We start from the raw sequence: 25,556 nt of genomic DNA, 5'->3' as shown, positions 1-25,556 counted from the left end.
GAGGAGTGACACAACATGAACTTCATGGGTGTATAGATTGAATTGAGGAGGAGTGACATGCAGAAGAACCATAACTCTACACTTTCTTAAATAATTGTCATTGCCCTTTATATTGTATATAGATAACAAGAAATGTATCCTTTTGTCGCACTGTTCAAAGTTAATTGATTCATGAAACAAATGCTTCCTTCATTTTCAATGTTAATTGATTCATTAAAATGATGTAATCTGAATTTAAGCGTCTGTCACAAACACATCACAGGTACCACAAACACATCACGTAGTTCATTCCGCGGGATATAAATTCAACACATTTGCATGTTACACTGCCAATTGTGTCTTGCACCATGTTGATCATTCTAACTACAGCAAAAGGAAAACAAGATGACCCTGCAGAACGTGTCCATCGTCCTGAGTCCCACCATGCAGATCAGCCACCGAGTCCTCAACATCCTCTTCATGCACACCAGTCAGTTATTCACTGACACAGCCATCAAAAGGTACACTCTAGTGATGATTCGTAATGAAGTATAGAAATATTTTGTTGAATCCTTAAATTATCCCTTATTTCTTCATTTGTCTTTATTATGCATGTACTGCATCATTCATTCATTTGATATCCATACAGTTTCCATACAGTTTCATCTGCTATGTAAGCTTTTGCATACTTTTTCAGGCAGACTTTTTATGTCCCCCACCACTATAGTGGGGGACATATTGTTTTTGCCCTGTCTGTTGGTTTGTTTGTTGGTTTGTTTGTTTGCCCCAACTTTAACATTTGCCATAACTTTTGCAATATTGAAGATAGCAACTTGATATGTGGCATGCATGTGTATCTCATGGAGCTGCACATTTTGAGTGGTAAAAGGTCAAGGTCATCCTTTAAGGTCAAAGGTCATATATGGGGACATAGTGTTTCACAAACACATCGCTTGTTCAGGTAGATTTTGTCTTGAACACTTTGTAAGGCACACTTTGTCAGGTAGACTTTGTCAGGAATATTTTGTCAGGCAGACTTTATATTCCCCCGGTATGGTGGCATATAGTAGTTGAACTGTCCGTCAGTAAGCATGTCAGTATGTGTGTATGTCAGTATGTCAGTATGTGTGTATGTCAGTCTGTCCGTCCGTCCGAAAAAACTTTAACATTGGCCATAACTTTTTCACTATTGAAGATAGCAACTTGATATTTGGCATGCATGTGTATCTCATGTAGCTGAACATTTTGAGTGGTGAAAGGTGAAGGTCAAGGTCATCCTTCAAGGTCAAATGTCAAATATATGGCGTCTGTCTGTCCGAAAACTTTAACATTGGCCATAACTTTGTCAATATTGAAGATAGCAACTTGATATTTGGCATGCATGTGTATCTCATGAAGCTGCACATTTTGAGTGGTGGAAGTTCAAGGTCAAGGTCATCCTTCCATGTCAAAGGTCAAAAATAAATAAATTCAAAGCTGCGTGCTCATGAAGCTGCACATTTTGAGTGGTGGAAGTTCAAGGTCAAGGTCATCCTTCAAGGTCAAAGATAAAAAAAATATTAAAAAATTTTCAAAGTGGCGTTCTCATGAAGCTGCACATTTTTGAGTGGTGGAAGTTCAAGGTCAAGGTTATTCTTCAAGGTCAAGGTCATCCTTCAAGGTCAAAGGTCAAAAAATAAATAAATAATTTTTTCAAAGCGGCGTTCTCATGAACTTGCACATTTTGAGTGGTGGAAGTTCAAGGTCATGGTCATCCTTCAAGGTCATGTCATCCTTCAAGGTCAAAGGTAAAAAAAATAATTCAAAGCGGTGTTATCACGAAGCTGCACATTTTGAGTGGTGGAAGTTCAAGGTCAAGGTCATGCTTCAAGGTCAAAGATCACCAAACAAAATCAAAGCGGCGTTCTCATGAAGCTGCACATTGAGTGGTGGAAGTTCAAGGTCATGGTCATCCTTCAAGGTCATGTCATCCTTCAAGGTCAAAGGTAAAAAAAATAATTCAAAGCGGTGTTATCACGAAGCTGCACATTTTGAGTGGTGGAAGTTCAAGGTCAAGGTCATCCTTCAAGGTCAAAGATCACCAAACAAAATCAAAGCGGCGTTCTCATGAAGCTGCACATTTTGAGTGGTGGAAGTTCAAGGTCAAGGTCATCCTTCAAGATCAAAGGTAAAAAAAACAGCGCGCAATAGGGGGCATTGTGTTTCTGATGAACACATCTCTTGTTCAGATACATGTAGATTTGTCTTGAACACTTTGTCAGGCCCCCATTTGGTCAGGCACACTTTGTCAAGTAGACTGTGTCAGGCACACTTTGTCAGGTACACTTTGTCATAAAGAATTCATCAGGTAAACTTTATCATGTAAACTTTGTCAGGTAGACTTTGCCAGGTAGACTTTGTCAGGCAGACTTTTTCAGCTAGACTTTGCCAGGTAGAATTTGTCAGGTAGACTTTGTCAAATAGAATTCATCAAGCAGACTTTGCCAGGTAAACTTTGTCAGGCAGACTTTGTCATGTAGACTTTGTCAGACAGACTTTGTCAGGTAGACTGCCAGGTAGACTTTGTCAGGCAGACTTTGTAGGTAGACTTTGCCAGGTAGACTGTGTCAGGCAGACTTTGTCAGGTAGACTTTGTCAAATAGAATTCATCAGGTAGACTTTGTTAGGTACACTTTGTCAGGTACATTTTGTCATGTAGACTTTGTCAGGTACACTTTGCCAGGTAGACTTTGCCAGGCAGACTTTGTCAGGTTGACATTGTCATGCAGACTTTGCCAGGTAGACTTCGTCAGGCAGACTTTGTCAGGTAGACTTTGCCAGACAGACTTTATCAGGTATGCTTTGTCACCCAGACTTGTGAGGTATACTTTGCCAGGTATACTTTGCCATGTAGGCTTTGTCAGGTACACTTTGTCATGTAAACTTTGCCAGGTAGACTTTGTCAGGCAGACTTTGTCAGGTTGACATTGCCATGCAGACTTTGCCAGGTAGACTTTGTCAGGAAGACTTTGTCAGGTAGACTTTGCCAGGCAGACTTTGTCAGGTATAATTTGTCACCCAGACTTGTGAGGTAGACTTTGCTAGGTAGACTTTTGTCAGGCAGACTTTGTCAGGTAGACTTTGCCAGGTAGATTTTGCCAGGCAGACTTTGTCAGGTAGAATTTGTCAGGCAGACTTTGTCAGGTAGACTTTGTCAGGCTGACTTTGTCAGGTAGACTTTGTCAGACAGACTTTGTCAGGTAGACTTTGCCAGGTAGACTTTGCCAGGCAGACTTTGTCAGGTAGACTTAGTCAGGTAGACTGCCAGGTAGATTTGTCAGAAAGAAATTTGTGTTTGTTTTCTGCTTTGTCGAAATGTTTTGCTTCTGAGTTAATCTGTACTGAAATAAATATTGACTTTCCTCAAGATAACAGGGCGTTTTCTCAGCAAATGCTTATAGCCTCATTTCAAAGTTTGGTCTACAGTATTGTCTCTGGTTAACAACAGGCACTGTCAATGAAATCCAAAAATATTATTTGTTTTAATGTCAATTAAATGTCAGCTGGAATGCTGTTGAATTGAATGTAGCATAGATAGAGCAATTGATAAAATTATATGTAAAATGTTTTCTTTTTTTTCCTATGTATATTTCACCTGTCTTTAACTGCCACTAAAGAGTAGGGTCATTAAAAGGAATGCCTTTTGTCTGTCTGTCAGTACCTCTGCCCGTCAGTCTGTCAGTTATACTTTGTTTCTGCTTCTGCTCTATGCACCCTTGAGGGGTTTTCATGAAACTTGGTTAAAATGTTAAGTGCTTTAAGACAATGTGTAAAAGGCATGAGTCAGTCATGCTGGTCCAATGTCAAGGTTATACTGCAAGGTCAATAGTTCAAGCCTTTATTTGTTCATGTCTGGTATCTGTTTAAAGCTTAAACGCAAAGTACTTCTATCTGCAGGTCAAAAGTTTAAGCCTTTATTTGTTCGTGTTTTGTATCTATTTAAAGCTCAAACGCAAAGTAGGTCAACAGTTTTGGCCATTATTTGTTTGTGTCAGAAATCAGTTCAAAGCTCAAACGCAAAGTAGGTCAACAGTTTTGGCCATTATTTGTTTGTGTCAGAAATCAGTTCAAAGCTCAAACGCAAAGTAGGTCAACAGTTTTGGCCATTATTTGATTGTGTCAGAAATCAGTTCAAAGCTCAAACGCAAAGTAGGTCAACAGTTTTGGCCATTATTTGTTTGTGTCAGAAATCAGTTCAAAGCTCAAACACAAAGTAGGTCAACAGTTTTGGCCATTATTTGTTCGTGCCAGGTATCAGTTCAAAGCTCAAACGCAAAGTAGGTCAACAGTTTTGGCCATTATTTGTTTGTGTCAGAAATCAGTTCAAAGCTCAAACGCAAAGTAGGTCAACAGTTTTGGCCATTATTTGTTCGTGCCAGGTATCAGTTCAAAGCTCAAACGCAAAGTAGGTCAACAGTTTTGGCCATTATTTGTTCGTGCCAGGTATCAGTTCAAAGCTCAAAAGCAAAGTACAACTATCTAAAGGTCAACAGTTTGGGCCTTTATTTGTTAGTGTCCGGTATCAGACAGTTCAAAGCTCATAAGCAAACTACTTCTATCTTAAGGTCAAAAGTTAGAACCTTTACTTGTTCGTGCCAGGTATCAGTTCAACGCTTAAACGCAAAGTACTTCTATCTTAAGGTCAACAGTTTGGGACTCCATTTTCATGAACAGTAAATAGTATTCAGATGTTCAGAAGTCATGTAATTCACGCTGACTCAGAGTGATGTTCACCACTTCGGGTTCAAAAGAATCTCGGTCGGATGATACCACTTTAAATGTTGTTAATGTTGTTACTGTTGGCAGTGTTAGCAGCTGCTGTCCTGAAGTTTGTTTAGTAAGAAGTATGCAAAGTTATGTACATCATTATCATACTGAAAGCTAGGAGTTATTAAAGTTAACGGAATATTGAATTCAGTTTTTGCATATTTTCTTAAAGCAAATTGTATTTATGCAACCCATAGGGTAATACATGTGTCACTTCGTTGTAGTGTATGGCTTTTCTATCTAATGTCACCTCTTTTTAGTATTTTGCTGTGCCATCTTATGTCATCTCACTTTAGTATTTTGCTGTGCCATGTAATGTCACTTCACTTTAGTCTTTTGCTGTGCCATCTAATGTCACTTCACTTAAGTATTTTGCTGTGCCATCTAATGTCACTTCACTTTAGTCTTTTGCTGTGCCATCTAATGTCCTTTCACTGTAGCGAATGGCTGTTCCCTTATGCAGGTACGTGCCCCCGTTGAAGCCCGCCACGTCCCGTTGGTCCCTGGAGCTGCCCGACCAGCCTGGCCCCCTGGAGGAGGAACTCAACAAGCAGGAGTCCCTGCTGGCACAGCTGCATGCCGAGCTCGCGTCCGGCACCGCCAGCACGGAGAAGGAGGAGCAGATCTGGGAGGTTCAGCGTATCTGTACACAGCTCAAACGCAAGGTACAAAATGGAATCACAATTGGTCCCACCGAAGGGGTTAATTATTCATTTTAATATGTGTAAAGTGCAACCTTTAATTTGTTGAAATACATTCTAAGACCTAATTGAGTGTCTGTCATACAGAGTAACAAATAAAAGTTATTACACAAGCCTCACAAATTAGTTTGTACATGACTCAGGTTAGCTACCTTGATCTTTAAGGCCCTCTTGTTATCCCATGCCTCTCTTGTTATCCCATGCCTAACGCAGAGGGATATACAACAATTGGACATGTCCGTCCGTCGGCCTGTCAGTTGATATTATTTTCATCGAATTTTCTTGTTTCAGATAAGCTCTAGCGCTGCTTATTGTTTCAGATGTTTTCCTCATGATATTGCTTGTTTCAGACGATTGCCTAGTAATGCTGCTTTTATCAGACGATACCATAGTGCCTGTGCTTGTTTCAGATGATATGCTAGTGATGCTGCTTGTTTCAGATGATATGCTAGTGATGCTGCTTGTTTCAGATGATATGCTAGTGATGCTGCTTGTTTCAGATGATATGCTAGTGATACTTCTTATTTCAGATGATATGCTAGTGATGCTGCTTGTTTCAGATGATATGCTAGTGATGCTGCTTGTTTCAGATGATATGCTAGTGATGCTGCTTGTTTCAGATGATATGCTAGTGATGCTGCTTGTTTCAGATGATATGCTAGTGATGCTGCTTGTTTCAGATGATATGCAAGTGATGCTGCTTGTTTCAGATGATATGCTGGTGATGCTGCTTGTTTCAGATGATATGCTAGTGATGCTGCTTGTTTCAGATGATATGCTGGTGATGCTGCTTGTTTCAGATGATATGCTAGTGATGCTGCTTGTTTCAGATGATATGCTAGTGATGCTGCTTGTTTCAGATGATATGCTAGTGATGCTGCTTGTTTCAGATGATATGCTAGTGATGCTGCTTGTTTCAGATGATATGCTGGTGATGCTGCTTGTTTCAGATGATATGCTGGTGATGCTGCTTGTTTCAGATGATATGCCAGTGATGCTGCTTGTTTCAGATGATATGCTAGTGATGCTGCTTGTTTCAGATGATATGCCAGTGATGCTGCTTGTTTCAGATGATATGCTAGTGATGCTGCTTGTTTCAGATGATATGCCAGTGATGCTGCTTGTTTCAGATGATATGCTAGTGATACTGCTTGTTTCAGATGATATGCTAGTGATGCTGCTTGTTTCAGATGATATGCTAGTGATGCTGCTTGTTTCAGATGATATGCTAGTGATACTGCTTGTTTCAGATGATATGCTAGTGATGCTGCTTGTTTCAGATGATATGCTGGTGATGCTGCTTGTTTCAGATGATATGCTAGTGATGCTGCTTGTTTCAGATGATATGCCTGTGATGCTGCTTGTTTCAGATGATATGCCAGTGATGCTGCTTGTTTCAGATGATATGCTAGCGATACTGCTTGTTTCAGATGATATGCTGGTGATGCTGCTTGTTTCAGATGATATGCTAGTGATGCTGCTTGTTTCAGATGATATGCCAGTGATGCTGCTTGTTTCAGATGATATGCTGGTGATGCTGCTTGTTTCAGATGATATGCTAGTGATGCTGCTTGTTTCAGATGATATGCTAGTGATGCTGCTTGTTTCAGATGATATGCTGGTGATGCTGCTTGTTTCAGATGATATGCTAGTGATGCTGCTTGTTTCAGATGATATGCTAGTGATGCTGCTTGTTTCAGATGATATGCTAGTGATGCTGCTTGTTTCAGATGATATGCTAGTGATGCTGCTTGTTTCAGATGATATGCTAGTGATGCTGCTTGTTTCAGATCAAGGTGGCCAAGAAAGGCGCAGAGGTGATGGAGAAGAGGAAGAGAGACAGAGACGAGACCAGCAAGAGGAACGTGGTACATGAAGAGCATGAGGAGACAGCAGCGCTGGAGCTGCCGGAGGGAGAGGTACAGATCATGCATGCTGGACAATTTTGCTCTGTAAAGGACATTACCCTCGCTCTGGGAACACAAAGTGTAATGAATATGCGTGAAGTGTCGTCCCAGATTAGCCTGTGTAATACGCAAGGCTTAATCAGGGATGTCACTTACCGCCATAACTTGATTTTTATGCTTCCCCAATATAGTCGCCGCTTCGTCTGTCCGTGCGTTTGTCCGTGCACAATTTTTGTCTGGGCTATTTCTCAGCAATTAATGACCGGAATTCAATGAAACTTAATGGGAAGCTTCACTACCAAGAGGACATGTGCGTATTATCAGCAGGTTCTGGTCGGATGATTTTTAGCTCATCTATTTTTTGAAAAAAAAAATATGAGCTATTGTCATCACCTTGGCGTCGGTGTCGGCGTCCGGTTAAGTTTTGCATTTAGGTCCAATTTTCTCAGAAAGTTTCAATGCTATTGCATTTAAACTTGGTACATTACTTACTATCATGAGGGGACTGGGCAGGCAAAGTTAGATAACTCTGGCGTGCATTTTGACAGAATTATGTGCCCTTTTTATACTTAAAAAATTGAAAATTTTGGTTAAGTTTTGCGTTTAGGTCCACTTTTCTCAGAAAGTATCAATGCTATTGCATTCAAACTTGGTACACTTACTTACTATCATGAGGGGACTGGGCAGGCAAAGTTAGATAACTCTGGCATGCATTTTGACAGAATTATGTGCCCTTTTTATACTTAGAAAATTGAAAATTTTGGTTAAGTTTTGTGTTTAGGTCCATTTTATTCCTTAAGTATCAAAGCTTTTGCTTTCATACTTGCAACACTTACTAACTATCATAAGGAGACTGTGCAGGCAAAGTAATGTAACTCTGACTGGCATTTTGACAGAATTATGTGCCCTTTTTATACTTAGAAAATTGAAAATGTGGTTAAGTTTTGTGTTTAGGTCCACTTTATTCCTACAGTATCAAAGCTATTGCTTTCATACTTGCAACACTTATTAACTATCATAAGGGGACTGTGCAGGCAAAGTTATGTAACTCTGACTGGCATTTGGACGGAATTATGGGCCCTTTATACTCAGAAAATTGAAAATTTGGTTAAGTTTTGTGTTTTGGTCCACTTTACCCCTAAAGTATCATAGATATTGCTTTCATACATGGAACACTCGCAAACTATCATAAGGGTACAGTCAAAGGACAATATGCATAACTCTGGTTGTCATTTTTACGGAATTATGGCCCTTTTTTGACTAAGTAACTTTGAATTTATGGTTAAATTTTGTGTTTCAATCCACTTTACTTCTTAAGTATCAAGGCTATTGCTGTCAAACTTCAAATACTTTCATGCTATCATGAGGTTACTGTACCTGGCAAGTTGAATTTTACCTTGACCTTTGAATGACCTTGACTCTCAAGGTCAAATTATCAAATTTTGCTAAAATTGCCATAACTTCTTTAGTTGTGATTAGATTTGATTGATACTTTGACAAAACTACTCTTACCTGACATACCACAATAGACTCCATCCAAACCATCCCCCGTGCCCTCCCCCCCCCCCGAACCCCTCCCCCGCCCCCCATTTTTTTTTTTTATGTCCCCCACTATAGTAGTGGGGGACATATTGTTTTTGCCCTGTCTGTTGGTCTGTTGGTCTGTCTGTTTGCGCCAACTTTAACATTTTGCAATAAATTTTGCTATATTGAAGATAGCAACTTGATATTTGGCATGCATGTGTATCTCATGGAGCTGCACATTTTGAGTGGTGGAAGTTTAAGGTCAAGGTCAAGGTCATCCTTCAAGGTCGAGGTCAAATATATGTGGCCCAAATCGCATATTTTATAAATACTTTTGCAATATTGAAGATAGCAACTTGATATTTGGCATGCATGTGCATCTCATGGAGCTGCACATTTTGAGTGGTGAAAGGTCAAGGTCAAGGTCATCCTTCAAGGTCAGAGGTCAAATATATGTGGCCCAAATCGCTTAATTTATGAATACTTTTGCAATATTGAAGATAGCAACTTGATATTTGGCATGCATGTGTATCTCATGGAGCTGCACATTTTGAGTGGTGAAAGGTCAAGGTCATCCTCCACAAGGTCAAGGTCATTCTACAAGGTCAAACATCATATTGGGGGACATTGTGTTTCACAAACACATCTTGTTTTTTTTAAGATCATCTCACAAATGACCACCACACCCTCACACTATACCCCCCCCCCCAACCCACCCACCCCCCAATTTTTTTTTTGAAACGGTTAAAAAACACAAATATTTTTTATTATTATTTTATGTTTGAAATACCGACCAACCATCGCACCCAAGAATCCCCCCCCACCCCCCCTCCCCCCACCCGAATCCCCCCCCCCCCCCTCCTAATTTTTTTTTTTTTTTTTTTTTTTTTTTTTAAGATCATCTCACAAATTACCACCACACCCTCACACTATACCCCCCCACCCCCCAATTTTTTTTTGAAACAGTTAAAAAACAAATATTTATTTATATTATTTTATGTTTGAAATACCGTCCAACCATCGCACCCAAGAATCCCCCCCCCCCCTCGAACTTTTTTTTTTTGCATTTTTGCATTTTTTTCGCATTTTTGGAAGATAATGTAATAAATGTCCACACCCCCACACTATACACCCCTCTTCACTTCACCCCTCCCTCCTTTGTGATTGAAAATGAGAGTCCCTTCACCTTTAAAAAGGAAATAGATGAGCGGTCTGCACCCGCAAGGTGGTGCTCTTGTTCACAGAGTTATGGCCCTTTGAAATTTTCCATTTACTGTACATATAGCGCAATTCTTGTCCGGGCTTTTTCTCAGCAACTAATGACCGGAATTCAATTAAACTTTATGAGAAACTTCACTACCAAGAGGACATGTGCATATTATCAGCGGGTTCTGGTCAGATGATTTTTCACAGAGTTATGGCCCTTTGAAATTTTCCTTTAACTGTACATATAGTGCAATTCTTGTCCGGGCTATTTCTCAGCAACTAATGACCGGAATTCAATGAACTTTTATGGGAAGCTTCACTACCAAAAGGACATGTGCATATTTTCAGCAAGTTATGGTCTGATGATTTTTCACAGACTTATGGCCCTTTGAAATTTTCCATTAACTGTACATATACATGTAGTGTTGTCCGGGCTATTTCTCCCCAACTACTGACTGGAATTCAATAAAGCTTTATGGGAAGCTTAACTACCTTGAGGAGATGCGCATGTTGTTTGTGGGTTCTGGTAAGTTGATTTATCTAGAGAGTTATGGCCATTTGAAATTTTCAAGTTGCTAAACCATCCATCGTATTATTTTGTCCAAAGTTATGCCCCTCAAGACGTTTCCTTTTATCTGAATATATAGTGCAATATTGTGACAAAAAAACACTTTTGGGAGCATCACCCGTCTCCGACGGTTTCTTGTTGCTAAGGAGAAATTAACGAAAAATACAATAAATGCGACAAGTGTCATCCCATATTGCACAGGCTAATCAGTGACGACACTTAACACTCATGCATACATTCCCTTTTTCCCAGAGCTAGACTTGTATAGTTATATCATCTCTGTAAATCTCTTTATTTTTCTGGTTCAAGCATTTAGCATTTATTGTATTTTACTTGTATTTTTTAGGCTTCATGACAGACATTTCATTTTTATGCTCCCCCAAATTTATTTGGGGGGAGCATATAGTCGCCGCTTCGTCTGTCCGTCCGTGTGTCCATCCGTGCACAATTTTTGTCCCGGCTATTTCTCAGCAACTAATGACCGGAATTCAATGAAACTTTATGGGAAGCTTCACTACCAAGAGGAGATGTGCATATTATCAGCGGGTTTTGTTTGGATGATTTTTCACAGAGTTATGGCCCTTTGAAATTTTTTTAATTTTCCATTAACCGTACATATAGTGCAATTCTTGTCTGGGCTATTTCTTAGCAACGTATGACCGGAATTCAATGAAACTTTATGGGAAGCTTCACTACCAAGAGGAGATGTGCCTATTATCAGCAGTTCTGGTCGGATGATTTTTCACAGAGTTATGGCCCTTTGAAATTTCCTATAAAAAAATTATTGTCCCCCCAACTACTGTGCCCTCAAGATGTTTCCTTTTATCTGAATATATAGTGCAATATTGTGACATAAAAAACCTTTAGGGAGCATCACCCGTCTCCGACGGTTTCTTGTTTAATTTAGTTACCTCTATTATTATTTTAGTCTTACATTAAAAACATCCTCTGATAAATGGTTGTCAAGTATAAAACCCAGTTTTGTTGTATGCAGGTATTGAAGTTAGAGTTACGTACCCCACCACCAGACGCACCGCAGCCACCCATGGTAGATGAAGACAGCCAGGAATTAGAGACAGAGACTGAACCTCTGGGTGAAACCGAGAACAGAGCTTCACGATCCAGGAGTCAAGAGAAGGTGACTCTCAAGAAACTGGCTAATCAGAGTCGAGCAAAGAGCGAAGAAAGCATGAAAAGGTCTGCAGAAATAACGGATATTTCTAGAGTTGAACAAGTTGGAGTTGAGATGACGTCTGATGGAAGTATAAATGTTTATGAAGAGGTAGCAGTGACTGAAAATGCTGAGGATGAGAAAGTGGAAGGTCAGAGAGAGCTGGAAGATCAAGAGGTCAAGGTTGAAGAGAATCTTGAGCATGTCAGTAAATTAGAGGAAACAAAAGACAATATCAAGGAAACTGGGAAAATGTCACAGGAAAGTGTGTCTGTACAGACTGTGTTAGAAAGTGATTCTGGACAGAAAGTGACAGATGTTGAATCTGTGGCTGCAACTGATGACACTGTACAGACGGTAACAGAGTCTGTGAAGACAGTGGACGAGTGTGTGCAGACAGCTGCAGATGATGAAAGTAGAGAATCAGAAGAGAGAGGATTGTCAGCTGAGGCTGTGAAGTCAGCATTGGCCATGAAAGCTCTACTGCAGGATGACTCAGCCACAGACTCGGAGGTAATTGCTCTTACAATAGGGTTCCAGAGCACTGAAACTTTCAGTTTGCATTTATCTTCAAATATTCCTACCTAATTTATTTCTTAAGCCTTATTTCAGATCTGCGCTGACCTATGTTCCTCTTTCCACTTGAGCTCATCTTCATGCCTCTGTTTGCCATGGTGATCTATGTTGTTCACTGGTTGCCATGGTTATCTCAGTTACTTGTGGTTGCCTTGGTGATCTCTGGTTGCCATGGTTATCTCTGTTCCCTTTGATGGCCATGGTTATCTCTGTTGCCTGTGGTTGCCATGTTGATCTATGTAACCTCTGGTTGCCATGGTTATCTCTGCTCCCACTGATGGCCATGGTTATCTCTGTTGCCTGTGGTTGCTATGTTGATCTATGTAACTTCCGGTAGCCATGGTTATCTCTGTTGCCTGTGGTTGCCATGTTGATCTATGTAACCTCTGGTAGCCATGGTTGTCTCTGTTTCCATGTTGATCTATGTAACCTCTGGTAGCCATGGCTGTCTCTGTTGCCATGGTGATCTATGTTACCTCTGGTAGCCATGGTTGTCTCTGTTGCCATGGTGATCTATGTTACCTCTGGTAGCCATGGTTGTCTCTGTTGCCATGGTGATCTATGTTACCTCTGGTAGCCATGGTTGTCTCTGTTGCCATGGTGATCTATGTAACCTCTGGTAGCCATGCTGTCTCTGTTGCCATGGTGATCTATGTAACCTCTGGAAGCCATGGTTGTCTCTGTTGCCATGGTGATCTATGTTACCTCTGGTAGCCATGGTTGTCTCTGCCATGGTGATCTATGTTACATCTGGTGGCCACAGTTATCTCTGTGTCCTATGTTTGTGATAGTGATCTATGTTACAGCAGTGATATATGTTAGCCTCAGATTGCCATGGTGATTTATGTTGCCATTTGGTTGTCATGGTGATCTCGGTTGCCTCTGATTGCTATGGTAAATTTGTTTAGCTCCTATTTTGCATGGTGGACTCTGTTGCCTCTGGTATCCATGTTGATCTATGTTGTCTTTAATTGCCATGGTGATTAATGTTGTCTCTGGTTACCATAGTGATCTCTGTTTCCTCTGGTTGCTATGATGATCTATGTTGCCTCTGGTTGCTATGATGATCTATGTTGCCTCTGGTTGCTATGATGATCTTTGTTGCCTCTGGTTGTCATTGTGATATATGTTGCCTCTAGTTGCCATTGTGATCTGTGTTGCCTCTTGTTGCCATGGTGATCTCTGTTGTCCTCTGGTTCCCATGGTGATCTTTGTTGCCTCTGGTTCCCATGGTGATCTCTGTTGCATCTGGTTCCCATGGTTATATCAGTTGCCTATGTTTCATTCTTCTTATTGTTATTGTTATTTTTATTGCCTACCTTCAGCTTGGTCAGTCACGTGAGGACCTCCCCAAGCTTGGCAGTGAGTCAGACGAGTTTGAGCAATCCCTGGAGGAGATACTGGAGCGTGACCTCGGAGCACTGGAGGTCACCAGTGAATCTGGAGATACCCAGGATGAGGTACTGAGCTCTTTGTTTTCCAACAATGTTTGTTTTCAATATTAAATATATAATTTAGCTCACCTGAGCACAACGTGCTCATCGTGAGCTTTTGTGATTGCCTTTTGTCAGTCGTACGTTGTCCGTTGTGCGTTGTGCGACATCAACATTTGCCTTGTTCACTCTCTAGAGGCCACATCTTCATGAAATTAGGTCAGAAGATTGGTCTCAATGATATCTTGGATGAGTTCGAAAATGGTAACGTTTGCTTGAAATACATGGCTGCCAAGGGGCGGGGCATTTTTCCTTATATAGCTATAGTAAAACCTTGTTAACACTCTAGAGGCAAAATTTATTTTCCGATCTTCATGAAATTTGGTCAGAAGATTGGTCTCAATGATATCTTGGATGAGTTAGAAAATGGAAAAGTTAGCTTGAAAAACATGGCTGCCAAGGGGCGGGGAATTTTTCCTTATATGGCTATAAATGGCTATAGTAAAATCTTGCTTACTCTCTAGAGGCCACATTTATTGTCCCATCTTCATGAAACTTGGTCAGAAGATTCATCTCAATAATATCTTGGAAGATTTCGAAAATGATGCCGGTTGGTTGAATAACATGGCTGCCAGGGGGCGGGGCATTTTTCCTTATATGGCTATAGTAAAACCTTGTTTACACTCTAGAGGCCTCATTTATTGTCCAATCTTCATGAAATTGGGTCAGAAGATTGGTTTCAATGATATCTTGGATGAGTTCGAATATGGTAACGTTTGCTTGAAAAACATGGCTGCCAAGGGGCGGAGCATTATTTCTTATATGGCTATATATGGGGATAGTAAAATCTTGTTCACTCTCTACAGGCCACATTTATTGTTCGATCTTCATGAAACTTGGTCAGAAGATTCATCCCAATAATATCTTGGACGAGTTCGAAAATGATGCCGGTTGGTTGAAAAACATGGCCGCCAGGGGGCTGGGCATTTTTCCTTATATGGCTATTGTAAAGCCTTGTTAAAACTCTAGAGGCCACATTAATAGTCCAATCTTCATGAAATTTGGTCAGAAGATTGGTTTCAATGATATCTTGGATGAGTTCGAAAATGGTAACGTTTGCTTGAATAACATTGATGCCAAGGGGCCGGGCATTTTTCCTTATGGCTATATATGGCTATTGTAAAATCTTGTTAACTCTCTAGAGGCCACATTTATTGTCCGATCTTCATGAAACTTGGTCAGAAGATTCATCAAAATAATATCTTGGATGAGTTCGAAAATGATGCTTGTTGGTTGAAAAACATGGCCACCAGGGGGCGGGGCATTTTTCCCTATATGGCTATAGTAAAACCTTGTTAACACTCTAGAGGCCACATTTATTTTCCGTTCTTCATGAAACTTGGTCAGGAGATTTGTCCCAATAATATCTTGTAATCTCAGGTGAGCAACTTTGGGCCTTTCAGGCCCTCTTGTTTAGCATAGTTGGTAGGGCGTTAGACTTAAAATCGGAGGATTGTGGGTTTGAGTTCCACCTCACATTATTTAAGTCGTGTTTGGTCATGAAATTTATGTTATTGCAGCTCTCCTCTTTCGTCAATTTAAAGTGGGGCAGTTGTCTAAACCTATTTAAGTTTGTGTGCATAGTACTTATAAACCAGCTTATCCCGGAAAACTGGGTTAACTGAAACCTTAAAGTTAATAAAATGCATGTATTCCTGAACATGGCAAACGATTCCTAATAAACAAACAAACCATTTAAATTGAGTGCCTTTTACAATCCCCTTACAGCTAGTAGATGAGCAGTGTGAGGGTGTGGCAGAGGCCATCATATCTACTGAGGCAGGGCCAGAGGAGAGGGTTGCTATGGAGACGAAGACCCCTGTGCCTGTGGAGACCCCTGACAGCCCCACTTTCACAACAGAGTCACCTGAGTCTCCCCCTGTAACCACACCTGTACCTCAACTGATGGCAGCCACTGAAGGTATGTCACCACACCTGTACCTCAACTGAAGGCAGCCAATTAAGGTATGTCACAACACATGTACCTCAACAGATGGCAGCCACTGAAGGTAGGTCACCACACCTGTACCTCAACTGATGGCAGTCACTGAAGGTATGTCACCACACCTGTACCTCAACTGATGGCAGCCACTGAAGGTAGGTCACCACACCTGTACCTCAACTGATGGCAGCCACTGAAGGTAGGTCACCACACCTGTACCTCAACTGATGGCAGCCACTGAAGGTAGGTCACCACACCTGTACCTCAACTGATGGCAGCCACTGAAGGTAGGTCACCACACCTGTACCTCAACTGATGGCAGTCACTGAAGGTATGTCACCACACCTGTACCTCAACTGATGGCAGTCACTGAAGGTAGGTCTCTACACCTGTACCTCAACTGATAGCAGCCACTGAAGGTAGGTCGCCACACCTGTACCTCAACTGATTGCAGCAACTGAAGGTAGGTCACCACACCTGTACCTCAACTGATGGCAGCCACTGAAGGTAGGTCACCACACCTGTACCTCAACTGATGGCAGCCACTGAAGGTAGGTCACCACACCTGTACCTCAGCTGATGACAGCCACTGAAGGTAGGTCACCACACCTGTACCTCAACTGATGGCAGCCACTGAAGGTATGTCACCACACCTGTACCTCAACAGATGGCAGCCAATTAAGGTATGTTAAACAGCTGTACCTCAACAGATGGCAGCCAATTAAGGTATGTCACAACACCTGTACCTCAACAGAAGGCAGCCAATTAAGGTATGTCACAACACATGTACCTCAACAGATGGCAGCCACTGAAGTTATGTTACCACACCTGTACCTCAACAGATGGTAGCCAATTACGGTATGTCACAACGCCTCTACCTCAACACATGGCAGCCACTAAAGTTATGTTACCACATATATACCTCAACAGATGGCAGCCACTAAAGGTATGTCACCACACCTGTACCTCAACAGATGGCAGCAAATTAAGGTATGTCACAACACCTGTACCTCAACAGATGGCAGCCACTGAAGTTATGTTACCACACCTGTACCTCAACAGATGGCAGCCAATTAAGGTATGTCACAACACCTGTACCTCAAAAGATGACAGCAACTGAAGTTATGTTACCACACCTGTACTTCGACAGATGGAGCCAGTTAAGGTATATCAACACCTGTACCTCAACAGATGGCAGCCAATTAAGGTATCTCACAACACCTGTACCTCAACAGATGGCAGCCGATTAAGGTATGTCACAACACCTGTACCTCAACAGATGGCAGCCAATTTAGGTATGTCACAACACCTGTACCTCAACAGATGGCAGCCAATTAAGGTATATCACCACACCTGTACCTCAACAGATGGCAGCAAATTAAGGTATGTCACCACACCTGTACCTCAACAGATGAAGCAAATTAAGGAATGTCACAACACCTGTACCTCAACAGATGGCAGCCAATTAAGGTATGTCACAACACCTGTACCTCAACAGATGGCAGCCAATTAAGGTATGTCACCACACCTGTACCTCAACAGATGACAGCAACTGAAGTTATGTCAACACCTGTACCTCAACAGAAGGCAGCCAATTAAGGTATGTCACCACACCTGAACCTCAACAGATGAAGCCAATTAAGGTATGTCACAACACCTGTACCTCAACAGATGGCAGCCAATTAGGGTATGTCACAACACCTGTACCTCAACAGAAGGCAGCCAATTAAGGTATGTCACAACACCTGTATCTCAACAGATGGCAGCCAATTAAGGTATGTCACAACACCTGTACCTGAACAGATGGCAGCCATTTAAGGTATGTCACAACACCTGTACCTCAACAGAAGGCAGCCAATTAAGGTATGTCGCCACACCTGTACCTCAACAGATGAAGCCACTTAAGGTATGTCACAACACCTGTATCCCAACAGATTGCAGCCAATTGAGGTATGTCACCACACCTGTACCTCAACAGATGGCAGCCTAGGAAGGCATGCTGTTGTTGATACTCACCATTTGGCTTCCCCTTGTCCTAGCCAAAAGGTTAAGGTCATCATTTAAGGTCAATGGTAGTACATGTGCATATTATAGATTGTCTTGTCTGTAATTTCATCACTGTTTGTGCATTTTTATAAAGAACTTGCCAGTAATGTTCACTGTTTGGGATGACGCGTAAGACCCGATTTTTTCACTTAAAGGTCAAGGACACAAGAAAAAAGGTCAAATAATTGCTGTTAATTCATCAGGAATCTTAAATAACACACCAGATGTGTTTACCATATGGATACAGCATATCAGGTGTAAGACACCATTCCCTAATAATGCTTTGAAGTTAAAGTCACATTTGGGCATGATAAAGCGTGTCTTGACTGTAACTGTGTCATTATCCCCATCCAAAGGTGGAGGGATATAGAATTGGCGTCATCCGTCTGTCAGACTGTCTGACTGTCATTCCATCTTTCTATCACAAAATTTATATTGACCGGGGGATATCAATACAACAAATTTGCTTGTCCATCACCAAATTTTTGAAGTGATCGACCAGAAATTAATGCCATCATCAAATGGCGTCCATATATTTTAAAAAAGTAATGTCTAATTATTATTCTATAAGAAAAAAAAATAAACAAAAGGCATGAAACAAAAGTTGTTACAGTTTGCTTGCTTACATGTAAATTTTGATTTCAGAGACAGATCAGAACACGTCGAGTGACGTTCAGGGAGAGTCCGGCCTGGAGTTGGAGATCAGTGAGATATCGGAGGATGATAGCTACGATGAGGAGGAGTGGGAGGTCCTTCTGGAAGAGGAGTATGCACTGAAACTTGAGGAGGAGGAATTACTGGCTATAGGTAAGGAGGAGTATGCACTGAAACTGGAGGAGGAGGAACTACTGACAATAGGTAAGGAGGAGTATACACTGAAACTGGAGGAGGAGGAACTACTGGCTATAGGTAAGGAGGAGTATGCACTGAAACTGGAGGATGAGGAACTACTGGCTATAGGTAAGGAGAAGTATGCACTGAAACTGGAGAAGGAGGAACTACTGGCTATAGGTAAGGGGGAGTATACACTGAAACTGGAGGAGGAACTACTGGCTATAGGTAAGGAGGAGTATGAGGTACTGGAGGAGTATGAGGTACTGGAGGAGTATGCACTGAAACTGGAGGAGGAACTACTGGCTATAGGTAGGGAGGAGTATACACTGAAACTGGAAGAGGAGGAACTACCGGCTATAGGTAAGGAGGAGTATGCACTGAAACTGGAGGAGGAGGAACTACTGGATATAGGTAAGAAGGAGTATGCACTGAAACTGGAGGAGGAGGAACTACTGGAGGAGTATGCACTGAAACTAAAGGAGGAGGAACTACTGGCTATAGGTAAGTAGGTGTATGCACTGAAACTGGAAGAGGAGGAACTACTGGCTATAGGTAAGGAGGTGTATGCACTGAAACTGAAGGATGAGGAACTACTGGATATAGGTAAGAAGGAGTATACACTGAAACTGGAGGAGGATGAACTACTGGCTATAGGTAAAAAGGAGTATACATTGAAACTGGAGGAGGAGGAACTACTGGCTATAGGTAAGGAGGTGTATGCACTTAAACTGGAGGAGGAGGAACTACTGGCTATAGGTAGGGAGGAGTATGCACTGAAACTGGAGGAGGAACTACTGGCTATAGGTAAGGAGGTGAATGCACTGAAACTGGAGGAGGAGGAACTACTGGCTATAGGTAAGGAGGAGTATGCACTGAAACTGGAGGAGGAGGAACTACTGGCTATAGGTAGGGAGGAGTATACACTGAAACTGGTGGAGGAGGAACTACTTGCTATAGGTTAGGAGGAGTATGCATTGAAACTGGAGGAGGAACTACTGGCTATAGGTAAGGAGGAGTATGCACTGAAACTGGAGGAGGAGGAACTACTGGCTTTAGGTAAGGAGGAGTATGCACTGAAACTGGAGGAGGAGGAACTACTGGCTATAGGTAAGAAGGTGTATGCACTGAAACTGGAGGAGGAGGAACTACTGGCTATAGGTAGGGAGGAGTATACACTGAAACTGGAGGAGGAGGAACTACTTGCTATAGGTTAGGAGGAGTATGCATTGAAACTGGAGGAGGAACTACTGGCTATAGGTAAGGAGGAGTATGCACTGAAACTGGAGGAGGAGGAACTACTGGCTATAGGTAAGGAGGAGTATGCACTGAAACTGGAGGAGGAACTACTGGCTATAGGTAGGGAGGAGTATACACTGAAACTGGAGGAGGAACTACTGGCTATAGGTAAAGGGGAGTATGCACTGAAACTGGAGGAGGAGGAACTACTGGCTATAGGTAAGGAGGAGTATGCACTGAAACTGGAGGAGGAGGAACTACTGGCTATAGGTAAGAAGGAGTATACACTGAAACTGGAGGAGGAGGAACTACTGGAGAAGTATGCACTGAAACTAGAGGATGAGGAACTACTGGATATAGGTAAGAAGGAGTATACACTGAAACTTGAGGAGGAGGAACTACTGGCTATAGGTAAGGAGGAGTATGCACTGAAACTGGAGGAGGAGGGACTACTGGAGGAGTATGCACTGAAACTGGAAGAGGAGGAACTACTGGCTATCGGTAAGGAGGAGTATGCACTGAAACTGGAAGAGGAGGAACTACTGGAGGAGTATGCACTGAAACTGGAGGAGGAGGAACTACTGGAGGAGTATGCACTGAAACTAAAGGAGGAGGAACTACTGGCTATAGGTAAGAAGGTATATGCACTGAAACTGGAAGAGGAGGAACTTCTGGCTAAAGGTAAGGAGGAGTATGCACTGAAACTGGAGGATGAGGAACTACTGGCTATAGGTAAGGAGGTGTAATCACTGAAACTGGAGGAGGAGGAACTACTGGCTATAGGTAAGAAGGAGTATACACTGAAACTGGAGGAGGAGGAACTACTGGCTATAGGTAAGAAGGAGTATACACTGAAACTGGAGGAGGAGGAACTACTGGCTATAGGTAAGGAGGTGTATGCACTGAAACTGGAGGATGAGGAACTACTGGCTATAGGTAAGAAGGAGTATACACTGAAACTGGAGGAGGAGGAACTACTGGCTATAGGTAGGGAGGAGTATGCACTGAAACTGGAGGAGGAACTACTGGCTATAGGTAAGGAGGTGTATGCACTGAAACTGGAAGAGGAGGAACTACTGGCTATAGGTAAGGAGGTGTATGCACTGAAACTTGAAGAGGAGGAACTACTGGCTATAGGTAAGGAGGTGTATGCACTGAAACTGGAAGAGGAGGAACTACTGGCTATAGGTAAGGAGGAGTATGCACTGAAACTGGAGGAGGAGGAACTACTGGCTATAGGTATAACATACATAGAGGATCTGCTCGCTAGTTTAACCATGTCAAGAGGAAGAACTGTGATTTGCCTCATAAACAGTATGTATAATGAAGGTTTGATAGAGAATAATAGGTTGGTGACGTGGATGGAGAATGGTTATCTGGCAAGTCGGGGGATTTTATCGGGTGAGCCACCAACCTATTTTTCTATTTATCCTGTCACATTTACAACATTCGTTGAAATGTTTCTTAAATATCTAGTTTTCGAGTATTTTGTGTTTTATGGGAAAAACCATGCGCATACAAAAACATTGTGACCTAGTCACCTCATGTCATGCAAAGCGCTTAGGCTAGCTTTCATCTTGTTAAACAACACAGAAATCGAGTTAATTATCACCCACCATAGGCGGAGGGATATTGTTTTGGCGTTGTCCATCCGTCCGTCCGTCCGTCTGTCCGGCACTTTATGTCCGGAGCCATATCTTTGAAGTGCTTTGGTGGATTTCATTGAAACTTGGTATGAGTATATATATGGATAAGAGGATGATGCACCCCAAATGGCATTTTACACCATTTGTTAATAACGGAGTTATGGCCCTTTGTGTTCTTCAAAAATGCCTTTTTTGTGTCCGGAGCCATATCTTGGAAGTGCTTTGGCGGATTTCATTGAAACTTGGTATTAGTATATATATGGATAAGAGGATGATGCACATTGGCGTTGTCCATCAGTCTATAAATTTTTGTGTCCAGAAGTATATTGGCGGGGGATATCAATTCAATGAAATTATGCTGTTTAAATAATAATGTTGAAACAAACAGTACTTAGATAGATAGATTTATTTCGGCATAGGAAGCATATACACAGTTCACAACATGACATAGAATAAAATAATAAGCAATTATTAAAAACTATATCATGTACAATAAACTATGACATGCTCACCAAACCAAGGATAACACAAAAAAGAGCAAGCCCTTATTTCCATTGTGGTCCTTATTATTGGTGGCATGACAAAAAGAGGCAGACCTTAAACATAACTATGTTGACCTTAAACATAACTATGTTCATAGTAAAATAATTATTAAATGAAATAAAAAATATATATCACCATTCAAAAGAGATCAAACTAATTATCACAGTAGTGCTCAGAAAATATGACAGGAGCTGGAAACTAAGATCAATTGATAATGTTATTAATAATTGCAACACATAGATATTTTGACAGTTGTAATTTGATGATATGAGGTATCATGAATTATCTAAATTAAATATATTGTTAAAATGTATGTTATGAAGTATGTACTAATAATTATTAAAAATAAAAACCTAAGACGAAGTTAATATATGCTTATTAAAAGTGAAAAGATACACATATATAAAAAATTAAATATAATTCATTAAATGACTTTTAATGGCAACCTTCTAACCTGTGACCTCATTGAGTGACTCAGGTAAAGAGTTCCAGAGTTTAATGCTGTTAAAAGAAAAGGATTTGGAAACATGACATTTGACCTTGGGTAAACAATACCCACCTTTTTTACTAAGCCTAGTGCTGTAATTATGCATAGAATCTTGGGAAACAAAGTGTTCACTCAAGTAATCTGGAAAAAGGCCATTTCTTATTTTGAAGACATGACATAACATTATTTGATTTACTCTCATGTGAACTGGTAACCAGTTGAGGTACTTAAAGTGTACTTAACATGTACTTGGTATATTTTTAATAGAAAAAGTATATTTTATTAATAGAAAATAGTAAAGGCATGCGCATTCACGAAGAGCAACTGACAGATATTCGAGGTCACGTGGTCAACTAGCCTAATATCTTTTGGGAAATTAGTATACCTGGTCATCAGGCTGATTTAAAGATATGTGACAAGATAAACACTGATATATTGTAACGCAGTATATACATGTACAGACATGAACATGTGCGACATTTCAGAGAGTGAGCTGCGTAAGAAGATAGAAACTGAGCGCTGTGAGGCTGATAGGCTCCAGCAGGAGATAGATGAGCTACAGTACCTGAGACAGGACAGTGACGAGGAAATCATCAGCACCTCATCAGGTAGGCATATTCATATCTAACAGCTCCTCATCAGGTAGACATGTTCATATCTAACAGCTCCTCATCAGGTAGACATGTTCATATCTAACAGCTCCTCATCAGGTAGACATGTTCAAATCTAACAGCTCCTCATCAGGTAGACATGTTCATATCTAACAGCTCCTCATCAGGTAGACATGTTCATATCTAACAGCTCCTCATCAGGTAGACATGTTCATATCTAACAGCTTCTCATCAAGTAGACATGTTCATATCTAACAGCTCCTCATCAGGTAGACATGTTCATATCTAACAGCTCCTCATCAAGTAGACGTGTTCATATCTAACAGCTCCTAATCAGGTAGACGTGTTCATATCTAACAGCTCCTAATCAGGTAGACATGTTCATATCTAACAGCTTCTCATCAGGTAGACATGGTCATATCTAACAGCTCCTCATCAGGTAGACAGGGTCATATCTAACAGCTCCTCATCAGGTAGACATGTTCATATCTAACAGCTTCTCATCAGGTAGACAGGGTCATATCTAACAGCTCCTCATCAGGTAGACATGTTCATATCTAACACCTCCTCATCAGGTAGACAGGGTCATATCTAACAGCTCCTCATCAGGTAGACATGTTCATATCTAACACCTCCTCATCAGGTAGACATGTTCATATCTAACAGCTCCTCATCAGATAGACGTGTTCATATCTAACAGCTCCTCATCAGATAGACGTGTTCATATCTAACACCTCCTCATCAGGTAGACATGTTCATATCTAACAGCTCCTCATCAGATAGACGTGTTCATATCTAACAGCTCCTCATCAGATAGACGTGTTCATATCTAACAGCTCCTCATCAAGTAGACATGTTCATATCTAACAGCTCCTCATCAGGTAGACATGTTCATATCTAACAGCTCCTCATCAGATAGACGTGTTCATATCTAACAGCTCCTCATCAGATAGACGTGTTCATATCTAACAGCTCCTCATCAGGTAGACGTGTTCATATCTAACAGCTCCTCATCAGGTAGACGTGTTCATATCTAACAGCTCCTCATCAAGTAGACATGTTCATATCTAACAGCTCCTCATCAGATAGACGTGTTCATATCTAACAGCTCCTCATCAGGTAGACGTGTTCATATCTAACAGCTCCTCATCAGGTAGACGTGTTCATATCTAACAGCTCCTCATCAAGTAGACATGTTCATATCTAACAGCTCCTCATCAGATAGACGTGTTCATATCTAACAGCTCCTCATCAGGTAGACATGTTCATATCTAACAGCTCCTCATCAGGTAGACATGTTCATATCTAACAGCTCCTCATCAGGTAGACATGTTCATATCTACAGCTCCTCATCAGGTAGACATGTTCATATCTAACAGCTCCTCATCAGGTAGACATGTTCATATCTAACAGCTCCTCATCAGGTAGACATGTTCATATCTAACAGCTCCTCATCAGGTAGACATGTTCATATTTAACAGCTCCTCATCAGGTAGACATGTTCATATCTAACAGCTCCTCAGCAGGTAGGCATGGTCATATCTAACAGCTCCTCATCAGGTAGACATGTTGGTTCTCTCCTTCATGTAGTATCTGAATGTATCTGGATTTTGAAACAAACGCCGGATGTGTGCTTTTATTGCGTTGGTATGTAATGCTTTTCAAACCAATGGTAATTTGTTCTTTAAAAAGTTGAAGGTTGGTCATAATTATTCATTGGGATCTCAAATTCATAGATCTGTCAACCCATACAATTTACGAACATTTATTTTCCACGAATGATAATGATTTTTTTTCAGTTGTTTAAAACTAAGCACATTAGTAAAGTTCATTTTATTGAGATTTTCCATGGTAGTCTTGTTTCTACCAGCAATGATAAGCATGAGGTGTTGGAAATTGCTACAAGTTCTGGTATGTTTAATGGTTGTTGTTTTAGCTATTTTATTCTGCCCAATGTTCACCATGTTATTTCTATTGTGTTGTGTCCGCTGTTCGCCATGTTGTTGTGTTTCAGACAGCAGCTATGAGAGCTGTTCATCCTGCTGTTGTGTATCAGACAGCAGCTATCAGAGCTGTTCACCATGTTGTATTTCAGACAGCAGTTAGGAGAGCAGTTAATGATGCTGTTGTTTTTCAGACAGCAGCTAGGAAAGCTGTTCATCATGTTGTTGTGTTTCAGACAGCAGCTATGAGAGCTGTTCATCATGTTGTTGTGTTTCAGACAGCAGCTAGGAGAGCTGTTCATCCTGTTGTTGTGTTTCAGACAGCAGCTATGAGAGC

The 25,556-nt window shown here is 41.2% G+C and overlaps 1 protein-coding gene across 4 annotated transcripts in view; it reads left to right on the top strand.

Annotated features, from left to right (window-relative positions):
- LOC127847735 (ralA-binding protein 1-like) overlaps positions 1 to 25,556 on the top strand; it is a 67,107-nt gene that overhangs the window by 39,057 nt on the left and 2,494 nt on the right. For all 4 annotated transcript variants that reach the window (XM_052379832.1, XM_052379830.1, XM_052379831.1 and 1 more), the window contains 8 exons: positions 370 to 500; positions 5,249 to 5,450; positions 7,277 to 7,405; positions 11,686 to 12,375; positions 13,764 to 13,898; positions 15,660 to 15,852; positions 18,565 to 18,726; positions 23,151 to 23,273. In XM_052379832.1, the coding sequence (XP_052235792.1) occupies positions 370 to 500; positions 5,249 to 5,450; positions 7,277 to 7,405; positions 11,686 to 12,375; positions 13,764 to 13,898; positions 15,660 to 15,852; positions 18,565 to 18,726; positions 23,151 to 23,273 (1,765 nt within the window). The remainder of the gene's footprint in view (positions 1 to 369; positions 501 to 5,248; positions 5,451 to 7,276; positions 7,406 to 11,685; positions 12,376 to 13,763; positions 13,899 to 15,659; positions 15,853 to 18,564; positions 18,727 to 23,150; positions 23,274 to 25,556) is intronic.

Source organism: Dreissena polymorpha, chromosome 10, assembly GCF_020536995.1.
Source record: "Dreissena polymorpha isolate Duluth1 chromosome 10, UMN_Dpol_1.0, whole genome shotgun sequence".
Taxonomy (NCBI): domain Eukaryota; kingdom Metazoa; phylum Mollusca; class Bivalvia; order Myida; family Dreissenidae; genus Dreissena; species Dreissena polymorpha.
Note: the sequence above shows the minus strand (reverse complement) of the source record. Positions and strands in the feature narration are given on the sequence as shown.